General features: G+C 35.4%; 1 protein-coding gene across 1 annotated transcript in view; it reads left to right on the forward strand.

Annotated features, from left to right (window-relative positions):
* Positions 1-22,976, forward strand: part of LOC150081953 (histone deacetylase 8-like) — a 191,546-nt gene that overhangs the window by 32,644 nt on the left and 135,926 nt on the right. Inside the window, exons 2-3 of the mRNA XM_090380380.1 lie at positions 7,778-7,967; positions 19,548-19,689. Of these exons, the coding sequence (XP_090236506.1) occupies positions 7,778-7,967; positions 19,548-19,689 (332 nt within the window). The remainder of the gene's footprint in view (positions 1-7,777; positions 7,968-19,547; positions 19,690-22,976) is intronic.

The following is a 22,976-nucleotide window of genomic DNA, read 5'->3' on the forward strand; positions in this document are numbered from 1 at the left end:
CATCGACTGTGACAACGAAGAAGGAGGAGGAACAAGAAGTGAACTTAATAATGAACACCCACGAGGTACACGACTAGTCGCCTACAACCACAAGCAGAACCTGAGGACATTCACGTAGCTGGAACAAAGGGATCCTTGCTCCTGTTCCAGGACAAATGCTGGACCAACAACTTGGATGGAGTTGATGTGTGTGACACGCGGCCCAGCTGCCAATGCCACATGGCGATCGAGCGATCTGAGCCAGGCAACCTAGCCCAACTCTTTAAATCCTGGGGTGGGAGGGCTCCACTCCTCCTTTCATTCTGGTGAGGCCTGTGCATGCCTCACTGATCTACTGGGGTCGCCTACTCTATTGTCCCCATTCTTCTGCTGTACTCCCCCCAGTTTACATTCTCCTCCCCTTCTATCTTTACGCAAGCGTATGCCCCCACACCAAAACCTTAAACAACTCCAAATTAACTACACCTACTTTTGACCTTTTTACATTTGATCAATATTTTCCCATGCAATTGAAGACACGCACGTATGTACATATTACACACACATATATATTTTATATGTGCATGTGTATATGTATATATTTTTATATATATATAAATTTTTTTTTTTTTTTTTTTAGGTCCCAGCTGCTGAAATCTCAGGAAATTAGGTGGCAGGACCTGCCAGAGTAAAAATAGTCTACTAGGTTCCTTGTCTGCCTCCATGGGGGATGAGTGGGGCAATGTTGGGCTCAACAGGGGTTTAGCTGCTAAACAACCAGATGAACAATGGTACATGACATAACACAAATTCAATACCCACACACTTTTAAATCTCTGGCTTTCCCAGCAACCTGGCACACCCACAATGTAAGCAACATCATTGCTGACCAGGTACACCCTTTCATGGCAATGGTCTTCCCCTCTGGCGGTGTGATGTCTTTCAGCAGGGTAATGTGCCATACCACACTGCCCAGATTGTTTGAGACTGGTTCATGGAAAATGAGGAAGACTTCCAGGTATTGCCCTGGCTCCAAATTCCCCAAACATCAATCCCATTGAGCATCTGTGGTTTTTGTTGAAACAGCAACTCCAACCTGCGGCGTCTCAACCATGGACCTTACAGGAGTTGAAGGATCTGCTGATTACCTGTTGGTACCAGATACTCCAAGACACATTTAGAAATCTTGTAGCATCCATGCCTTGCTGGGTATGAGCTGTTTTGGCTGCACGTGGAGCCAAATTATATATATTAGGTAAGTGGTCATAATGTTTTGGCTCATTGGTGTATATATATATATATATATATAGAGGAGGGAACAACAACATTTGTACATTCTTGCATTTGTTTTCACACTCTACAATAGAGAAACACATTGTGGTGGTGGGGGGGAGTTATCATTATTCATCAAGAATTACTGGTACAAATTCTCTCATGTCCGACAATGCAGATGTGACTGAGAGCCCCAACTCGGCATGCAGTCATTCATACAAACCATAGAAGTTTTCTGGAACTTGGCCATAGCAATACATGTACATCCAGAATAAATGTACACATTGACACATTTAAATCTACTTATGCTCATAAATTTAATCCATTCATTCAATAATGTATACACATTTATAATAAACATAAATATTACATGAACATAGATATTACTTGTAACATATAATCAATTTCTAACATAAGCAATCTTACTGGGTGGGAAACATTCTGACAGGCTGGTTTCATTCGGTTTGTCTATATATATATATATATCAGTTGATGTCTAATCAAGTAGTGGGGGGCAGCAAAACAATTCTGTGAATTTGTGCTTGATAGTTCATTATTCTTCTTTAGTTAAATTGATTGTCAGGTGTGATAGTTGACTAGCCAAGTGGTCAAACACAGAAGTACGTGTGTATGAGCTGACTGTGGTTCAATCATAAGTAATTACTAAATATGGTTATGTTCCTGTGTTCTCTGTACCTGTGAACTCTGCCTGGCAATTCTGGTTTTATGACAGACACTATATTTATTTATTTGTTTACTTTGTTTCCGCTTACTGTTCTTATAGAGTTATCTACCTCTTTTCCAGTGGTAGAAAACTCTGGAAAAGAGTAGTAAAACAGCTCTGTGAATTTGTGCTTGAAAGATCATTATTCTTCTTTAGGTAATATCTTGATTATCAGGTATGATAGCCAAGTGGTCTAACACAAGGATACATGTGTATAAGTTCACTGTAGTTCAATCTTAAGTGGTTACTAAATATGATTATGTTCCTGTGTTCTCTGTATCTTGCGAACTCCTCTGACTTTGTGGTTGTTCCTTGGTATAAGTATATTATGTTTATAGAATATGTGGAAAATGCAAAACAATGTTAAATAGCATGGAGTATTTTATACTCTGTGTAGACATAATATTAAATGTTTTTATTTTTTTTTTTTGGTATTGTGCAAAACTAAATTTGATTTGATGATGTCTTTCAGTAAGATGCCGAACAAATACAATCTAATGTTTAACCCTTTTTTCAGAGTGATTTTTTTGGAAATGTCTGAGATTAGCTTCTTTCTGAAGGGCGAGTTTTTCACTAGGAATGGTGCTCCGTGGAATGAGTTTCTTCATGAAACTTTGAAAATCCTAAAAATGAAAAATTTGTACATAAGTGCTATTAAATATTAATTTGTAATTTTTACATGGTTGCCCAATATCAGAGTGAAACTGTTTCAAAAATGCAATCCTAATTTAAAAAAAAAAGAAAAAAAAAGCATAATGACTGTGAGCATAGTAAGCAGCTGTACAGACATAGAGAGTGGGCCGGTTAATCAGAATGTCTTATGATGGGGGATTTTAATTTCCAGATATAGACTGAAACTTGTGGGCTAGTCACTCCCACAGTAGCAAGAAGTTTATGGATTTATGGGATGTCTGTTATTGGAAAGAACTCCTGTGTAGTGTTATGGCAGTGAATAGTTTGAATAAATTCAAGGAAGAAATAGATGGATTGTTAGAGGGCATGAATGGGTAATATGGGAACCTGTGTGTTTTTTTTTTTTTTTAAATGGCTGCTACTCTATAAGCTCTGCATTCTTTCCCATTTTCCACTACTAATACTGAAAAAGTGTAAAAAAAAAATTGTATAAGAATTTGAAAAAAAATCATAAATAAAAAAAAAAAAATTGTAAAAGAATTAAAAAGAAATCATAACATTCACAAAAAACTGCATCACTATCTTCTAAATCTGTTGATATGATTTGATTAAGTTCTATCGGTGGCTGGAATTAAATTCTAGAAAATTTTGGATTTTGTAAAATCAGGGACCTTGGTAATGGGCATAATCACCTCCTTCAGTTTTAAAATCTATTTTAATGGTGTCATCTATTATGAACTGTGTATACATTTACTTAGAAAGAGAGATAAGAGATGACAGCACTTAGAAAGATTTGGTATGTAATTATTGAAGGCCTCTGATGTAACATTATTTGAATTGACATTAAAAAATGTATGTATATGTTGCCTTCCTTTGACCCCACAGACAGACATCTACAAATAGTACCAAAACATTTTATTTTGGTACTATGTGTAGATGTGATGGTTTTTGGTTTAAAGTGGTGGGAAATGCAATTTAATCAGAGGTACAGTGGTGGACAAAAAAACTGCATTACCTTAAAAAAAGTAACATTTGTAGTGAAAAGGCATTGCATCAGATAATGCTTCTACTGCATCAGACAGCAATTGCAAGGTATTGCATCAGTCGTTTCTCTAAATATGGTATTGGAAGGGTATACATGCTCATTAGTATATCGTTTTGTGGAGGTGTAAGCATGGCTCAATATGTTCAGTTGACACCAAGAAAAAAATAAGTGTAGCTGTTGCTCTGTCCCAGGAAGGGCTTTCTATGCCAACAGTATCAGGGTGCAGAAATTAAAGCGTGAAACTGGTGATGTGAAGAGAAGACCTGGATCAGGCCGTAACAGAGTGTCTACGCCTTCCCAAGATCGATATTTGAAACGGCTGTGCCTTCGTAATTGCCATGCTAGTGCTCCTGATCTAAAACTGGACTTTGAGAAGGCCTCTGATGTTGAAACAAGTGCACAAACTATCCAAAGACTGCGTGGTCTGCATCCCTATTGGCCCAAGAAGAAGTCTTTATTAACCCAACAAATGAAGAAGTGACTTGCTTAGGCTAAAATGCATGTTTCATGGACAAAAGAGCAATGGGACACCGTCATCTCTTCTGACGAATCGAAATTCAACCTGCATGACTTGGATGGGAAGCGATACATCAGAAGACGAAAATCAGAGGCATACCATCATGACTGCATAACACTGACTGTAAAATTCCCTGCTGGTTAGATGCTCTAGGGATGCATAACAAGCAATGGGGTGGGGCGAATTAAGTTTATTAATGGAATGGTGAATGCAGAAACCTACACTGCTATCTTGGAGGAGTGCCTGAAACATGTTATTAGGGATCACCACACAGAAGTCCAAAACTGCATTTTTCAACAGGATTCAGCACCTTGCCATACAGCAAAATTGGTAAGTTTTGTTATTTAGATTTAATGATGAGTTTGTCTTCTTGTCTCACAAGGCTTAAAACATACTTACATCAATGTTTTCCCTTGGTTTTTCTCCCTTAAGGTGCAGTCATACCACAGAAATGCTGGCATTATAGTGTTGGACTTGCCCTGCAACAGTTCAGATTTGAACCCTATTGAAAATTGCTGGTACATAATGTTGCCTCCGTAGCCGAGTGGGCAGGAGCGGGAGTGCAGTAGCACACGCTCTTTGAGTAGACCGGGGTTCAAGCCCCTGACTGCTGAATACGGTCGATCTGCCAACCCGCACTGGACCAGCGTGGCAGATTATGGTCCATTTCCCTCAGCATGAATTGTTGAGGAGGCTTCCACCCTGCAGTGGGTTGATAATGGCTGCACTTTTTTTTTTAATGTTGTCTAAAATTGCTCAGAAGAAGCCAATGAGTAAGATTCAGCTGCACTGTAAGGGTGTTATACCACGAAATTGGGCAACTGTATATCCAGAAGTTGATTAACTCTGTGCCAGATCGTTGCAAGGCTGTAATTGCAGCTTGAGGAGGAACAACAAAATATTGAGGACTTATTTTGCTGATTTACAGTACATAATACTATTACATTAACTTGTCATTTCAGTTTGTGCATGTAAATGCAATAAAATGTGTTTGGTTGTCATGATTGCCATTTGCATGATTTCTCATATTTCCATTAATTATGCATTTAACCCTTTGGGAAGATATTTATGGCAATTAAGTATATCAGGTGGAGTCTTTTTATTGGATTTTGTTCACAGATATATATATATATATATATATATATATATATCCCATCTAACAAATGCATTTCGAACATTTCTGCAACCCACAATGCAGTGCAAAACACATTATTTGCAAAATTCACAAGTGATGCAGTTTTTTTGTTTGCCACTGTTTATATACAGTGGCAAACAAAAAAAGAACAATGTGGAAGATGAGCAATGGATGTGGATCATCAGATGTGTTATTGTCGAGTATCTCCAGATCATCAGATGTTGAGTTATCGATGGAGTATCCAAAGAATCAGATCTAATGTCACATGGACTATCTCTGATGACTGTGATCAACCTTTCCCTTCCAATAACAATAGCAAGTTACTTAAAAAAAAAAAAAAAGGCAGTGGTAGTGCAGGGTTTAATTGGCCTGCCTGAAATATCTGTTGTGAATTAATTGCCAATTCTAGATTAGTAGTTCATCCTCTGTCTGCCTTCCTAAATATACAAAAAAAAAGTTGTACTTAGTTTTGTTTTGGAATAATATTTTGCAGTTATATAGAGTTACTAAGTGGAACATCCAGGTGAGGTATTACGGTTAGTGTGGCTTTTGCCTTCTGGTTTATGCCTCTATAAAACAAATGTTTCTTGTTATATGATTGGTACTATCACTACAGAAGTTAGATACCGTTCTTGTGTATTATATAAAATGGTTTCTTGTCTTGATTATTTATTTTATTTATTTGACCAAACAGTTTGTATGACTGCATTAATTTGAATGTTCATGCTTAATGGTTCTATAAATTTTAAAATGGAAGTAGCAAATATTTATGTTTAAAATGTTTTTTTTTTTTTTTTCAAACATAATAAAAATAATTTTTTTTTATGCAGGAAAATAATTTTTTTTAAAAGTGTAAAAACAAAATTAAAATTTTTTCAGTTTTTTTTCTTCTTCAAGAGGAGTGTTTCCATTTACAATGGGTTTCCTCAGCCTATAAGTTATTTCTTGTTAGGAATTTTTTCCCGCCATAAAGTTCAAGGTGTCTTGGTCGGTTAAGCCTTGGGCTGTCATGCACTCACGTACTCCATCCATCCATGTCCTCCTAGGTCTTCCTCTTCTCCTTCTTCCAGGAGGTATCCATTCCAGGATAGCCTTTGGATATCTGTTTTCTTGCATTCGTTTTACCTGTCCATACCATGTTAGACGCTTTTCTTTGATGGTGTCAATAATAGTCTTTTTCACTTCCATTTTTTTCCCTTATGTCTTCATTCTGTTTTCTGTCTCTTTTAGAAGTTCCTGCTGAGCGTCTCCAAAAATCCATTTCTGTGGAGAGCAATTTGTTTTCCACTCGCCTATTCAATGTCCAGGTTTCCGCTCCATACAATAGAAGACTTTGTACAATCGTTTGTTTTATTTAGGATATTTTTGTTCCACAGAACAGTTTAACATGTCGATAGCCTTTCTGCTGTCTGTAATTCTCTTATTGATCTCTGCTTGGGATGATCCATCACTTTGTAAGATTGATCCCAAATATTTGAATTTATCAACTTGTTTGATTTTAAAACCTGCAATATTTAGATTGTGTCCTGGCCCTGAAGACAACATTTCAGTCTTGCTAAAATTGATTTTTAGACCCCATTGTTTATATTCCTCAAACAATTGACGACATGCATACTTTGCATCTTCTAAGTCTTGTGCTATCACCACCTGATCATCTGCAAAAAGTAAATTGTGAATATAGGTGTTCTTATTAATCGGCAATCCCATTTTATTACATTTTTTTGACCAGGATCTTAGGCAGATGTCGATATAAATTTTGAAAAGTGTTGGTGACATCAACAACCTTGTAATAATTTTTTTTAAATTTAAAATTTTTTTTTTTTTTTTTTGTTATTAAAAAAAAAATGCAGTTAAGTATTGTAGTTTATTAGGAAAATGTCAAGTATTGGTATGTTTCAAGTGGAATTAAAAAAACAAAACCCAAAATTCATTTTCAGAAATGTGAAGTGCTTCACTTGTGAGAATATGACACATGACCTTTGGTGTAGTCTGCTGTATTTGCTTTCATATCTTACTGATACATTTTTTATTTCCCTTCAGGTATATTGGCTATAATGGTTTTCTTTTGTGATTGTTTTGTGAAGTTTTTAATTCAGCCTAGGGTTTGATAACTGTGGAAAGCCAATTTTTTGTGTATAGTTGCTGGATACATTGTGTACTACAGCATTGTCTAATGTTAATTAAAACTTACGAAAAAGATACTTTTTTAATTTTTAAGGCAAAACAAAATTATAATTGCGGTTGAATGTATAGTAGTGATTTCTTTGTTACAAATCGAAAAACAAAACTTTTCTAGTATAAGTGAAGTAGAGTAAATAGTTCGGGGGAGGAGAAACCATGATCACTGGGTGCTGTTTCATGAGTTGATCATTGTAGATAGAGTTAGCTGTAGTTATAAAATTTGTACTAACTAGTTCTGATGTATATGCAAACAATATACAACTTAATTTTATTTTTTTGGTTATTATACAGGCAAGTTTTGTCCATGAGTTAATAGTAGCCTATGGATTATTGGAATTTGTAGAAGTAATTGTTCCAAAGTGTGCAACAGAGCAGGAATTGAAACTGTTTCATTCAGAAGAATATGTTAAGTTTTTGCAAATGGCAGAAGATCTAACAGATGATCACCTGACTGAAGAAATTGTTGAGCAATATGGATTAGGTATAACAATTTTGAACCAGATATTCTTATGTTAATTCACTTGTAGCCTGTTGAAAGCACTTGCTATTGTATAGTTGTGCAGATCCATTTGCCTTCTGAAACTTTTTTAGTTTTGTGTCAGTGTGCAGCAGTTTCCTAACTCTCCTCTTGATCATTACCAAACGAGTTTATCAGATTTTGATGTCATTTATCCTACCATAAATTTAAAATAAAATAACTGAGTAAGAAATTTTGCCCATCTTGCACTAAACTATCTGGCTAATTGAAATACTTTGTGTTACCTTAAACTAGGGTCATATTTTTTTTTTGATAAGGTATTATGTACCCTGGTTTATGTTATTTATTTATTTATAATCTTTCTGTTTTTTATATGCTATTAGTTGTAATTCATTTAAATTAATTGTGTAATTTGTATAACTTCAGCAGTTTTATTGAGAGGTTCTGCAGTTTCTTCTAATATTATTACATTACATAATTATATTATTATGTAATGTAATATTATTACATAATAATATAATATTATATTATTACATAATATTATGTTAATTTTTGTTTAACTCATTGTGCCTTATACAAAAAAGCCATTTATTAATTAAAACTTGTTTATTATCTAAAAGTTTATTTTATATATATAAATAATAAAATAAATCTGCAGCCATTGTCAATCCACTGCAGGATGGAGGCCTCCTCAACAAGTCATGTCGAGGGAATGGACCATAATCTGGTTCTAATGCCAACCAACACTGGTCCAGTCTGGGGGTTGGCAGATGGATCGTATTTAGCAGTCAGGTGCGTGAAATCTGATCTATTCAAAGAGTGTGTGTGCCATTGCACTCCCGCTCCTGACCACTTGGCTACAGAGGCTTTATTTTACACACACACACACACACACACACACACACACACACACACACACACACACACACACACACACACACACACACACACACAGGGCTCTTGAAAAATTTTGTGCTGGATCACCATTCAGCCATATATCTCACTAGTCAGGTGTCAGACTCGGTAGAGTACCATAGTTGTCTAATATATCATAGTTCCTTGTTCAGTCCCAGACCTGGTCAGTTTATTTATTTTTTATTGCTCTGGTTAGTTTTTACCCTGTGTAACTACCAATGCTGAAGCAAATATGTTAACTACTTATATATTAGTGTGTTTATCAGTGATACATGTCATTAGGATTTTAAAAATAGATACTCTTTTATTTTTGGTGACATAAGACCATGAGTGTGAACATCTATATTCAACCATATTAATCCAGAATAACACAAAATATAATGGTGTGTACAGCAATTTATAAAGAAAGAAAAAATAAACAAATAAGTCCATGTACACTTAAATGTCGCTAGAGGTCTCCAGTCTTGGATGACAACTTTAATGGTTCCCACTTTGATGGCTACCCAACTTCAGCAGTTTCATTGATAAGATCTGCAGTTTCTTCTAATTGTTTTTTTTTTTTTTTTTTTTTTTTTTTTTAGAAAATGAAAATTGCAATAAGGCAGTGACAACCTCCTCAGTGTATGGTACTTATTTTCTTTACTAAACTACTGACACCTCCAACCATGGAAGGTGCTCCATCTGTTTCTAGTCCGATAAGACATTTTTCTTTTCTCCAATCCATATGTACCTTCTTCAGTACTACGTCAGTGCTGTCTAGGTACCCTGAAGCAGTACTATTTTTCAAGGGAGCAATAGCCTAGAATGACTCTTTGATACTACCATTATTAATGTATCTTATATAAATTATACCTTCTGTTTCTGAACTATCAGTTGAGCCATCTAACAAATTAGAAATTAAATCTGATGATCTGATATTGACAACAATACTTTCCTTTATATATTTGATAGTATGAATCAGAGCTGTAATACTCAATATGTTCTACGTTGATAATGATATTAGTAAATTAATAAGAGGAGTTGTATACAAGAGTTGTATAGTAAGAGGTGTGTGTATACAATCGATACACACAATTATGGAAGGAAGAAAAATCGTTTTGAATATTTTCGTTAGATTCTTTTAATTGCGTTAATTTGAATTTTAATTGTTTTGAATTGATTTTGAATTGTGTTAAATTGATTATTTAATTATTTATAATTTACTTTAATTATTTATATTTTACTTTAATGTACCGGTAAGTTGTCGATTTTTTCGTTTTTTCCGTTTTAATTTCTGGAGGGTATCATACGGAAGTGTTCCACGTACTATATTGAGGTAAACTCCTCTTATTAATTTACTAATTTCCTTTATATAGTAGGCTGTGTGTGCACAAACTGATTGTTGTTTGTTTATTCATCATAAAACCTCAACACTAAGTTTATCTGCCTAATTCAACAAGGCTTTTTGTTTTTAGCAATGTAGTATGATATGTTAAAACATATTTCCAAATGAGCAAATATTTTCTCTTCCATCTTTTTTAGCACACTTTACAATTCCACTATTTTCTGGATGTTCTTGAGCATTTAATGCTTCCATGCACCTAATATGTGGGCCTGAAAAATTGTGGAACTTGATATGTCTAAAAGGTTCCTTGAAGCCAACAACTACGCACAAACTGTCACATTTAAAGCTTTGAATTGTGGACAAACAGAACACCTGCCACACCACTTTCATACTGAAGTCATGGAAATTCCCCTTTCCACTTTTAAAGAAAGTTCATTTTTTACACTTTTCAGTGCATTACCCTTTTAACTATCTTTCAAGCTGTAGAATCATTAGATGAACATAATCTAGAGTTACCTTTCATTACACCACCATTTTCACATTTTCAGTTCTAACAGGTATAATTGTATGTCTTGGAATCACTTTTTTGAAAAAAAGTCAAACAGTTTCTTCTGTACTATTATAAACAAATGTTGAGGGTAAAAACATTCAAAATCACAAAAGTAAATCAATAAAATAAAATGCTTAGTCTTTATACATATTAATTACATTAGGCTATATGTATGAATTCTGATTGACTTTGGCTCCAAATTATTGATGGATTCGGTCGTGATGGAAAACAGTTGAAAAACATTTAGATTGTCTTTTTAGAACCAATATAAAGAAATTATATATTTTCCAAAAATAAAATGTGTAATACTTCTTTCTTAACATTCCAAGTTTAAATTTCCACTATTAATGGTTTTAATTCTGCATATTTCTTCACCATTGATTATAAAATAAGGCCATTACCGCCATCTGCTACTCATTTATATTTTAGGTTACGTTTGGTTGGCTACTTCGTGTTATGGCAAGCACCAACCATAAAATGATGTGTGTGTATAATATCCTCTTATTGATCTATTCCATTAATTCAGTAAGATTATCAATAAAACAGGTGTTTAATGACTGGAATTTCCCTATGATTAGTAAAGCAAAAAATAGAAAAAATTATTTACAACGTAAAAAGTGCTGTAAAATCGGCATTGCATAAATAAAACAAACTCCACTTTTGATTTTTACCTGTCAGCTAAAGATTCTCACTCGTCAGTCAAGCAAACGAGTGCTTTTTTTCAAGCCATATATATACGCTGGTGTTCAAAGTGCATCCCCCCCCCCCTTAAAATTGTAATTGTCGTCCAAATAACATAAGTATATGGAAATATTTCTTACAGATTGCATCAGATAAGATTGATACATTAGGTGATGATGTAATATTGCATCAGCTGTTACTTTCAGCTATATAAGCATGCTCTGCAAGAGTTGCAGTCATTCCTTGCTTGTGTCAGGATGGCGAGTTACTGGCATTTGACGCCACGACAGTTGACAGTGAGTAGATTTTTTTCCAAACTCAAGAATACTGATTCTGCTGATAGGAAAAAAGGAACCGGATGCAAACGAGTCTCTACGCCAAAATAGGACCACGTTTTGAAGCGCTTATGCCTTAAAAAAAAACCATAAAGCTTCTTCGTCTGAGCTGAAAAGAGAATGGGAAGAACATATAGGAGTGGTAGCGAGTGCAGTAACACTTGCTATCAGAAGACGTCTCTTCAAAAATGGACTTGTAGCCTGTTGTCTTAAGAAGAAGCCCCTCCTCACACAAAAAATGAAAAAGGCCAGATTAATTTGGTGTAAGGAGTATGTCAAATGGACCCCTGAGCAGTGGAAGTCAGTTATTTTCTTGGATGAGAAGAAATTCAACCTGCATGGCTCTGATGGGAGACAAGCGATTCGCATACATGGTGGAGAATACTATCCAGACTGTATGGTGTCTACAGTGAAATTCCCTACTAGCCAAATGATATGGGGGTACATTTCGTATCGTGGCGTAGGTCACCTACAGTTTATAAAAGGTTCCGTAAATGCCAATGGATACCTGGTTATATTGGAAGGCAAATTGCTGCCAACCATTATCCCGAGGGCTTCTTTTTGAAATGATCAAGTGATTCATGCTGAATATATATTGCATTAATTTATTACACTTATAATTACAATTGTTAATCTTTATTTCTGAATTTCATAAGTAGTTCTTTGTGAAGTCAGTCTTGTGAAGTTTTCAGAAAGGAAAGCTACTTTTATTTTTCTTGAACTAATGGTACTAATTCTATTAACTTCTAACCTCTCTGTCTGGGCACTTGATGGCACTGTTCTAGCCTCCTTGTGATGGGGCAGAAATCTGTGAGGTAGGTTCAACTCCAGTGCTGCAAGGATCAACAATGAACCTTGAATACTCACCCTTTTACCATGTTCTTTGAAATATATTGTTGTACACACATCTTTCCTAATTGTGTGTATCTATACAGTAAACCCTCGATTTAATGGACTTCGATATAACGGATTTCGGATTTAATGGACCGGTCAAATACAGTAATGTACATATTAATCTTGACCATATTCTTTTTTTTTTAAGTTATACAAAACTTAAGTGTTATTATTAATTAAAAATTAATAATATTACCTATTTCCATTATTGTTTTGATAATTACCCACTTTTATTTTTATAATCAAATTACAGAAATTGTTTTTTATTCTTTCTGAAAACGTGTTCAAATAGCTGTTTTCCCAGATAACAGATAAGAGTAGGCGGTGACTTGAGCTGACTGTGACTCGGGGCACTAAACTGCACGTCTGCCGACTTGCTTGGTTTCGGTCTCAGTCTGCTTCAACCTATTGTGCAGTCAGGTTGTATACAGAGTGGCACAGAACTTAGTGTAACTTAAATGTGGCACAGAAATTAGAACAAGGCATCTCAGTAGCACGTGTTTGTGAAATTTACGCCGTAAAAAACAAACTGTTTTTGATATCCGTAAATCAAAGGCCAAATTGCAACATAATTTTATATTGTACAGTGCTGTATATTGTATTAAAGCTTTTTTTTTTTTTTACATTAAGAACAATAAAGTTATGTGAAAAATGTCAGCGAGTAGGACTCCATGTCTCTGGATAATATTTTGTGTTTCAGGGGAATTTGAGTTCTCCTAACCATAAGAAGGGAAGGGGCCATAATTCCAAAAATGTTCTGGCAAGTGGGCCCCAGCCAAAAAAAAAGGCACAATGCAAAGCCAATCAGGCATATACACTGAAAGGACAGAATTCATGAGATACCTGGATCCTGGGCAATGCAATGCTGTCACCCCTTTTACTAGGGCAGTAGTTTTCAACCGGGGTGCTGCAACAACATTCTTGGTGCCGTGTAATTTCGCTTTAAGTTACTTAAAGTTATTATTATTATTTTATTTTATTTTTTGAAATTTATACATTTATTTCATTATAAAAAGGTGTACGGTATCCATTGTACCGTACCTTTTTAATTTTGTGGTGATCTACAATTTATCTTTATTTAATACCGCTATATAAAGAATAAAATTATTATATAGGTATATATTAAAAGGTCGAAAACCAATGTGTTAGGTATTTCTTTTGGCCTAGGGGTGCCATGAAAAAATTACTGGGACACTAAGGGTGCTGTGATCCAAGAAAGTTTGGGAACCTCTGTACTAGGGGATGAACCCATCCCTTGGCAATAGGTACACTGAATCACTGCATTCATGTAGATGGTAATTCAATGTCAGTATGGATAAATATCGTGAGTTAACCGACTTTCAAAGAGGGATGATAGTGGGTGCCCAACACATGGGTCACTCTATCATGGAGGTGGTACAGAAATTGCACTATCCCCATTCGACAGTATCAAGAGGGTATCAGGAATAAGCCATTTTCGGAATAACAATGGGTGGCCATCGTGGATAGCACTGTGGGCGGAGAAAGGTGATGGATGAACATGACTGTTGATGTCTTGCATTGTTTCAGCCAACCGGAGAGCGACGGTGGCACAAATCACGCCAACTTCAACGAGGGGAAGTGCCAGAAACGTCTCCACCAAGATCATCAGGTGAACATTAGCTGCAATTGGTTATGGGAGCCCACCAGAGTCCCATTGTTAACACCACAACACAGGACTCTACACCTCAACTGTGCTAAAGAACATCAGCACTGGCCTTGGCAGATGGGTGATGAGTCTCCTGGTCCGATGAGTCCCATTTTCAGTTATTTCGAGCGGGCAGCAGGGTGCATATCTGGCGGAAACTGCACAAAGCTATGACCCGTCATGTCAACAAGGAACTGTTCAGGCAAGTGGACAGTCAGTAATTGGGGGGGGGGCATGTTTAACTTGTACAGGTTGGGATCTCTGGTACGTCTAGATGCATCTCCAAACAGTCCAGGTTATATGTCCATCCTTGCAGAGACCATCTGCATCCCTTCATGGTCATCGTGCACCCACAAGGAAACGGACTCTTCCAGCAGGACAATGTGCCTCCCCACAGAGCTGTGGTGACTAGAGCATGATTCGAAGAGCATTTTGCAGATTTTACCATCATGGAATGGCCTCTCTGTTCATTGGATATGAACCCTGTGGAGCATTTTTGGGATGCTATGGAAAGGTCCATTCGAGCTTTGGTTCGTCCACACAAGAATGCAATGGAATTATGGACAGCGGTGCAGCAAGCATTGATAGAAATACCTGTGGAACACCTTCATGAACCTTTCTCAATGCCTCACTGTGTGATTGCCCTTATCTGGACGAAAGGTGAGCCTGCCTGTTACTAGGTGTGTATTCCATGATTTCTGTCCACTCAGTGTACACTCATTCACTCAGCAGCACATATCCACATATACCTGGGGGAATTGTTCAACATGCACACCCTCATGCACTGAGTCTCAAACAGGAAGCATTCTACACCCAAAGCACTCACTCAAAAACTACTCATAGTATAAGAAAGGACCTTTACATTTAGGTGGGCTTGCATCAGCTGCCTGTATACAGCTGTTGAGACTCATCTGCAATTAAACTCAACTATTGACAGCTGGTTAATTAATTAAACAAAACTCAACAGAAACCATCAAGGGTCAACCTTAAACATAAAGAAAAATTTAATGCAGTAACCATTGGCATCACGGTGGGATGGGGCATCACCACCACCACCACAAGTTACCATCCCCACTATGAGGAAGTTGGTCACCACTCTCTCATGTTGCTTCTTCGCTTTGCTGCATTACTCACAAACCACAAAACTAGTTATAAAACTCCAGAGCCTCAAGCGGTTCGCACATCATTGTATAGAGCAAGAGCCCCCCCTGCTCCAGCTGAAACCTTAAATCCACATACAATGGATAGTATAACATAATTTGGATGCCAGTTTCTAGCTCACTACACTCGCAAATCTAAAGGGACCAGACCCAGCTGAAAGAGCCTGGACCTCACGCCTTGTCCAGTAAGGATGCAACATCTCATCAAACGGAACTGGAGCCAAGGCAATCTTTACTGGCTTACAGTGCAAATGGAGGGTAAGCAAGTATATACTGCCTTCCCTTCCCTTCTCAGAATTAGTCCATTGCACTTGTCATATGGTGTCAGTTCATCACAGTTGCTCAGTTGACACAGCAAGGCCATCAGCCACCCCCTCCTACTGGGCATGAATGGATGCCCAAAATCTGTCTGTGAAGATAGATTTTGTGCTTCAGACAGAATATCAAGCAGGACTTGATCACGAGTAGGTCAGCAGGGTCCATCTCTGCTAATACACGCAGTGCTTCTGTGATATGATTGCGTAATGCCCAGAAGAGCAAATCTGCACAGAGAGAAGGTACTTACGCACTGTAACATGCACGATAGACCTTATGGCTGTATATATCATCAGGGAAAAGATGTTGTCATAAGGAAGGCACTCCCCCTTTTTGCCCCAATCAGTGAGGGTTACTCTTTAGAACTTGCTGTAGAGTTTCTTCACTCTCTCTCATCAGATATAATGTGCATAAGCAGCGAAGTTCAAACGCTCCTCTAGGCATATATCAATATATCCCCCTGAGTCAGTGCAAAAGTCCCAGCCCTAACAATGGGTGGCCTTGTCACACTAAACCAACCCTTTAGTAGCATAGCATGTGACTTTTCTTCAGAAACCTCCAGCTTATGCAGGTTAGACCAAGATAGTAACTGGCCTAGGTAAGCAGCTGCCTTGTCTTCTATCTCCCCACAAGACAGTCCAACTTATCTGCATAAATGATTGTCAGTAGAAGAATAACAATTGGGCATATTATTATATAAACTTTCACAACACAAAAAATGGGAAAAATTATTTTGTTCAATTTGATTTTTAAATAATTCTAATTTTGTCTGAAATGCTTTAATATTGTAGTACAAGTCATTTACAAGTTGATCACGACTTTGGAGTTTTTTATTCAATGTATTCAAATGTTCACAAATATCTGTTACAAATGTAAGTTCCCATAACCATTTAGAGTCTATTAGTTCTGGGACCAGTTTTAATTTTTCGTTCGTGATTATGGCTATTTTGGTTCTGAGTTTAAAAAATCTTTTTAACACATTACCGCGACTCAACCATCGTACCTCCGTATGGTACAACAAATTTCCATATTTGCTTTTGATTTGCTCCAAGAAAATTTTAAACTGACGATGGTTCAGGCCATTTTTGCATATAAAATTCGCAATACTAATTATAGTCAACATGATTGAGTTCGAAGACAAAAATGTACCAGACAACAATTGCTGGTGAATAACACAATGAAATTGCATAGGTCTTTCGATGTTTTTGGAATCAAAATATTTATTAACGTGGCTGATGAAAAAGCGAGATTTCTTTTTTGGAAAAGAAATCTTTTCCAAAAAGGATTTCTATAGAATAAATTTTGACGAGGTGGATGACGAGGCGGGCCGTAGGTTGGGGACCCCTGGTCTAGAGTTAAGATCATAATCAGTGAGTTGAGAACCAGCTTTAAGTTCTGCCATATTTGATCCTCGGGAAATCCATTATCATGAGAATGAGTGGAGTCTCTTAATGTGTTCATTGAGCTTAAAGGTCCAGGAACTTCTTTGCATATTGAATGTTTATTCATTGAGTCCGCTTTATGAAGATTACATTTATAGGAAGCTCGACTAACATATGACATTTTGCGATATGATTTAATTCCGCTACATCTAAGACAAATTGATTGTTTACAGATACTGCAAATTAAGTAGTCAACATTTTCCTTTATATTATTTTTGCAGAGTCCACAATTGTTTAACTTTTCCCTGATGAGATATAGCGACTTGCACAGTAGTTATGCCGCGAATAACTAAGGTCACTGTTGATCGGCAGAAGAGCACATTTCGAGCTTTTTTAGTCCTAATGGCTTGTTAGGCCTAAAAATATAAAATGAAGGAAATAAAGAGAATAAACTTATCTCCTACAGTACCTTCAGTACCACTCCAATTGCAGGCAATTAGGCTAAGATTTATGATCACGATTCAAAGATTAACTGCGTTTTCAACTGAATAAAACAGAAAAATACACCACAGCAAAATTCAAACGACTTGAAATTAGCTCACACAAGTGTCCTCATATACATGCAGGAGGCTTCATTTTAGGAAGGATGTGGTGCTGCTGGAACAAGTACAGAGAAGGGCAATGAGACTGGTGAGGGAAATAACAGGATGCACTTTCTAAGGCTTCAGTTCTGCAAATTGCAGTGTCTGGAGAATGGGCTCTGGCAAGGTGATCTGATTGAGGTGTTTAAGGCTTTGAATGGATTAGCAAGCTCAATGCTAATGGGATTCTTCCTCTTGTTCAGATTACTCACCTGAGGGGACATAAATTCAAATTGAGGAAAGACAATTGAGAATAGATGTGCAGAATTCGCCTTTAGCCAGTGGGCGGTTGATAGTTGGTAGGTAGAACAAACTTCTATCTGTTGTAGTGGAGGTCAGCAACTTAAATAAGTTCAAGGCAAAACTAGACAAACATTTGTAGTAAATGGATGGGTGAAATCATAAAGTTTTTTTTTTTGGCTTGATGCTATATAAGCTTGCTTTCTTGCATCATATTCATCTTCTAATGCTAATGTGCAACAGTTATCAAAAGCTTTCTTGGAATCCAAGTGTATGATATCACAATATTTTTTGCATCCATTTCCTTTGTCATTGCCTCATAGTATCCAATCAAATTGGTAAGACAAGATCTCAACCTTAACGAACCCATGCTGTAACTGAAGTAAAGCTGCACTCCTGTCAAGATCATCTTGCATCACGTTTTTAACCACTGACTGTATTATTTTCCCTGAACAGAAGTTTAGCTAACAGGTCTATATTACTAGTGTCACCATTTGATCCGTCTTTGTGAATTGGTGGTACCTTTGCACATCTCCAGTCCACAAGGACCTCCCTAGAATCCAAATGATGCTCTCATAATTATGGCTAGGGTTTTGCTTATCTCCTTTGCTGCCTCCCTTAATATAATGGGATAGATCACCTACCCCTTAGGTACCTTTCTTTCTTTAACAATTTCTCTTCCACTTTCCTCTCATTTATTAAAAAATCCTTTAGCTCCATCATAGAGTTTGATAAATATCTGGCATCCACTAGAAATCCTAAAGAATTTCTCAAGTGTGAATGTAGATGCAAAATGCTAGTTCAGTACGTTTGTCAGCAACTTGAGCAGGATCATCAACAGTTAAACCCTCAGAATTAAGTACACCAATGTGATTCGTCCCTTTCCTTCTGGTGTTTACATAAGTAAAGAAGTCTGCTGTTTTTCTTACATGCTCTGCTAAAGATTTCTCATAATCTTCCTTGATGGCATGCCTAACCTCCTATGTGACTTAATTGCAGACTAGTTTATATCTACCATAGGCTTCTGTATCATCTGATAATTTATATGAATCTCGTGCATTTTTCTTCTCTGCTATGTGTCTAAGTCTAAGCCTGGAATGGTATTTTTAATTGGTGTGAGAAGCCTTAGGTTTTAGAATTTACTGTTGGTAATATCAGATATGGTCCTACGGTATTAGAATTTAAAAACTTTCTGCAACTTTCGTAATCTCCTTTACGAAAGCAAAGACCCTTCATTTTATCCTTTTTCCAATTTTTTGTAGATTTGTTGTGAGGATCAGTTTCTGGGATCTCTTTTGATATCTCCATAGTTAGCTTATGAACCTGTCATAAATTTTGAAGAATAAAGCTAGAAATTTCTAGTTATGTAATGAAGATGTTTCCAATAAAACTGAAAAGTCACATACATTTTTATTTTATAATAAGTAGTGCAAAAAGTTTTAAGATTTATTTTGGCTTTTTTTGTTATTTAATATCACAGGCTATGATTGTCCAGTCATCCCAGATCTTTATGAAATAGTATCATGGATTGCAGGAGCTACTCTTAATGCTGCAGAGGCACTGATTAATGGGTCTTGTCAGGTGGTCGTTAACTGGGGTGGAGGATGGCATCATGCCAAAAAGTTGAGTTTTTCATGTTTATAACTTAAATATTTTAGAGTTATAATGGTAAGTCTTTTTCTTCACAGCAAATTCTTTTTGTTTATTAGTTAATTCTGTGAAAAAAAAAAGAAAAAATAAGGAAGCATGCTGATGTGATGGTTTATGCATAGGTGTGTTAATTTATTGCCTGTCCATTGAAGTTTGTTACTGATGATAATGCTGTGCACGAAACCAGAATGGCTAATGCCTAGTTCTTAAAATTTTCTGTTTTTGTCCACACAACTGGTCTGATATTTAACCCTGAGGTGCCCCCTTCCCTAAAAGGAATTGTTGCACTACCACATGTATGGGGTCTAAGAGACCACAATTTTAAAAACCCAATGGCATGTCAGCATTTACAAAAGTTTCTTGTTTTCCCCCTGCCCCTGGTAAGTAACACTATCTGGTTTGCAAAGCTTATTTTAATTTTATTTTAGTAATAAATCTTAGTAACAGTAGTTATTTATTTTTTAAAATCACATTTATTCCAGTTTGTTTTTAATACGGCACTGGTTTTGGTAAGTGTTACAAACAGCATCCAATATAAAATTTTCTTTAATTTTTTATTTATTAGGTCAAACATATATATAAAAAAAAGATTTTGTAACCATTTCTGAAATTTATTTCATATATAGCAATCATTTTTTAAAAAAAATTCTATGTGAATAATGCAAACTTTTTTTTTTTTATATCAGTGTCGTGTGGTCTTTTCTGTTTAACACTAGTTTTCAATTTATGTCTGTCAGTAGATGAATTTCTGTAAAATTTTTTAGTAGTTTTAGCAGATGTAATCCATACTAAAGAAAGCATGTATGATAATTTGTTTTCAAAAACAATTCATCGAGAAGAGTGTATGTTTTTTTTTTTCCTTTGTGCACAAAGAAACAGTTACATTTTATTTCTTTTCTTTTCATGATATAAACAAATGGAAGCATCTGCCTTAACTGTGCCCTACCTTGTTTTTTTGAAATAATCCAGCAAATGAGGTAGCACCTATGTGAAGCAAAGCTTAGGTGAGGGCATCTCCCACTTGATAATATCAGGAATAAAAATAAATAAAAAAGGCTTAGTAACATATCATAATTGGTTCTCTTTGCATAATATAACGGAGATTTCTGGAATTTTCAACAGAAATCAAAAAAATCAATTTTTTTATTTTTTTTGAAAAATATTGGGAATTTCAGCTGTGTTGGATGTGGATGGAGTACATGGAGTATGAAATTGTTAAAATTCATGCTTGACTCTGGGCTAAAATTGTTCATGAAATAAAGTTATTAAAGTTTAAAACAAAACTAATTTTGATTAGATTTTATTCAGTTTGGTTCACATTGTCATCATTTTGTCATATTTTAAAATTGCATTTAAAAATCTTTTTTTTTTTTCCTTTTCTTTTCTTTTATCTCACAAGTGCAAATAGCTGTTTTCTGCTTTAAAGCTGAAAATAACTGTGAAAAAAATTTGCAGTTATTTATCTTCAGTTATTTTTTTGTTTAAATTTTCAGTTTTTGAAAAAATTTAAAAATAAACTTGGCTGAATGTCAGTTTATGATCTGCTCGTCTTGAGAATGCTATTTGTGTTGACATTCATATGAGCAAGTCTGTAAATCTTCTCAATTTAAGGAAGAGATATTTCCAGATTCGTGCTCCTCTGCTGCCTCCTGATAAAGATTTAATTTTGTCTTTCTTTTGAATTTTTGTGTACAACTTTAAAATGAGGATGCACCATTACATATATATATTTTTAATCTTACTGAATAAATATATGAATTTTCATTTATATTAAAAAAAAACTAAATGTAGGAAAGTGTATTTTTCTCCCTACACATGTCAAAAAGAAAAAAATTGCAATAATTCCTACTTCTCCCATTTTTCAAAAGTGACCATCTTACTTGTGTTTGAACCAAACTCTCTGCTTTAATCACTTTGACAAGTAATTTATTCTAGTGATTTACAACATACTAACCAAAGTAAACTTCATGAGATTCAGTCTTCGTTACTGGTAACAGAAAACTGTATCTCTTAGTTTTATATTTGTGTTCCATGGTACTTTTATACTGCCATTTAGAATTTACCTCTCATTCATTTTACTGAATTTTTTTTTTTCAGGATCCTCCCTCCTCAAGGTGTCCAGTTTCTAAGCATTGTAGTCTGCACTTTCTTAGCCATTATTTATGTAGATGTTGATTATAGTGCTTTCTGACCATTCAGGTTGCCCTTCTTTGAACCCTGCACATGCTCTTGTCTGTTTTTTAGATTGTCTCCAGAATTGAATTTATTCTATTATCTTGTCTCACTGTTACATTATACAGAAACGCCATGATATCCTTCTCCTTACTTGCATAGAATCTTAGATAGGACATGTGCCTTCGTTACTACCTGCTTACATTGCATGGTATAATCATATATGATGTATATTATATGATAACCCTTATCTTTTTTTTTTAACCTGAATCATTCTCTTCTTTCCCTAGCTTATAAATAAATCCTGCATTTCTGTTCTTCAATGCAAAAAAAAAATGTAGAAATATAAACTTTACTTGCCATTTTACAGACCATATCTGTAACTGTTCAGAGTAATTTTGGAGCACATGGCTTGGTTTAATAGCCATCCTTCCTATCTTCAAATCATCAACAAACTTTGACAGTTAACCCTCTACACTCTCTTGTTAATGTAATTAAGGAAGATTAGTAACAGGAGGAGATCCAGCACATATTCCTGAGGAAGAACTTGACTTACCATGATGGTCCACACACTGGAATGTCCATTTATAATTAACTCTGTCCTCTATCTCTTAACTAATGAAGGATTTTACCAGTAATCCTAGTTTGCTCTAGTTTATATAATAACTTTTTTGGGTAGGTATCACGTGCTTTTATTAAAGTTAAAGTACATAATTTCTAAGTTTTCTTGAATTCATCCTTTTTTTACAACTTTGTCACAGTAATTTAACAGATTGGTCAGTCAGGACTTTCCTTTCATGAATTCATGCTATGAGGATATCATTCTTATCAAGATTGTCTTATTTTTTATATATTTTTTATTTTATTTTTTTCAATTTCAACCTTACAAAATAAATCTAAATTGAGAAAGAAATATGTATAAAATATATAAAAATATAGTGAAACAAAATGATCTAAGCATATGATATTAAAAATAAAAAAGAAATAAAATCAGTATTTAAAAACTTTTAGTGTAGATTTATTAAAATTATTAAAGTTGTCAAATAAGTCCAGTTTTAATTGATCTCATAATTTCATAGTCTCTTGA

Source organism: Mastigoproctus giganteus, chromosome 8, assembly GCF_048544385.1.
Source record: "Mastigoproctus giganteus isolate SK-2022 chromosome 8, ASM4854438v1, whole genome shotgun sequence".
In the NCBI taxonomy this organism is placed as follows: Eukaryota; Metazoa; Arthropoda; class Arachnida; order Uropygi; family Thelyphonidae; genus Mastigoproctus; species Mastigoproctus giganteus.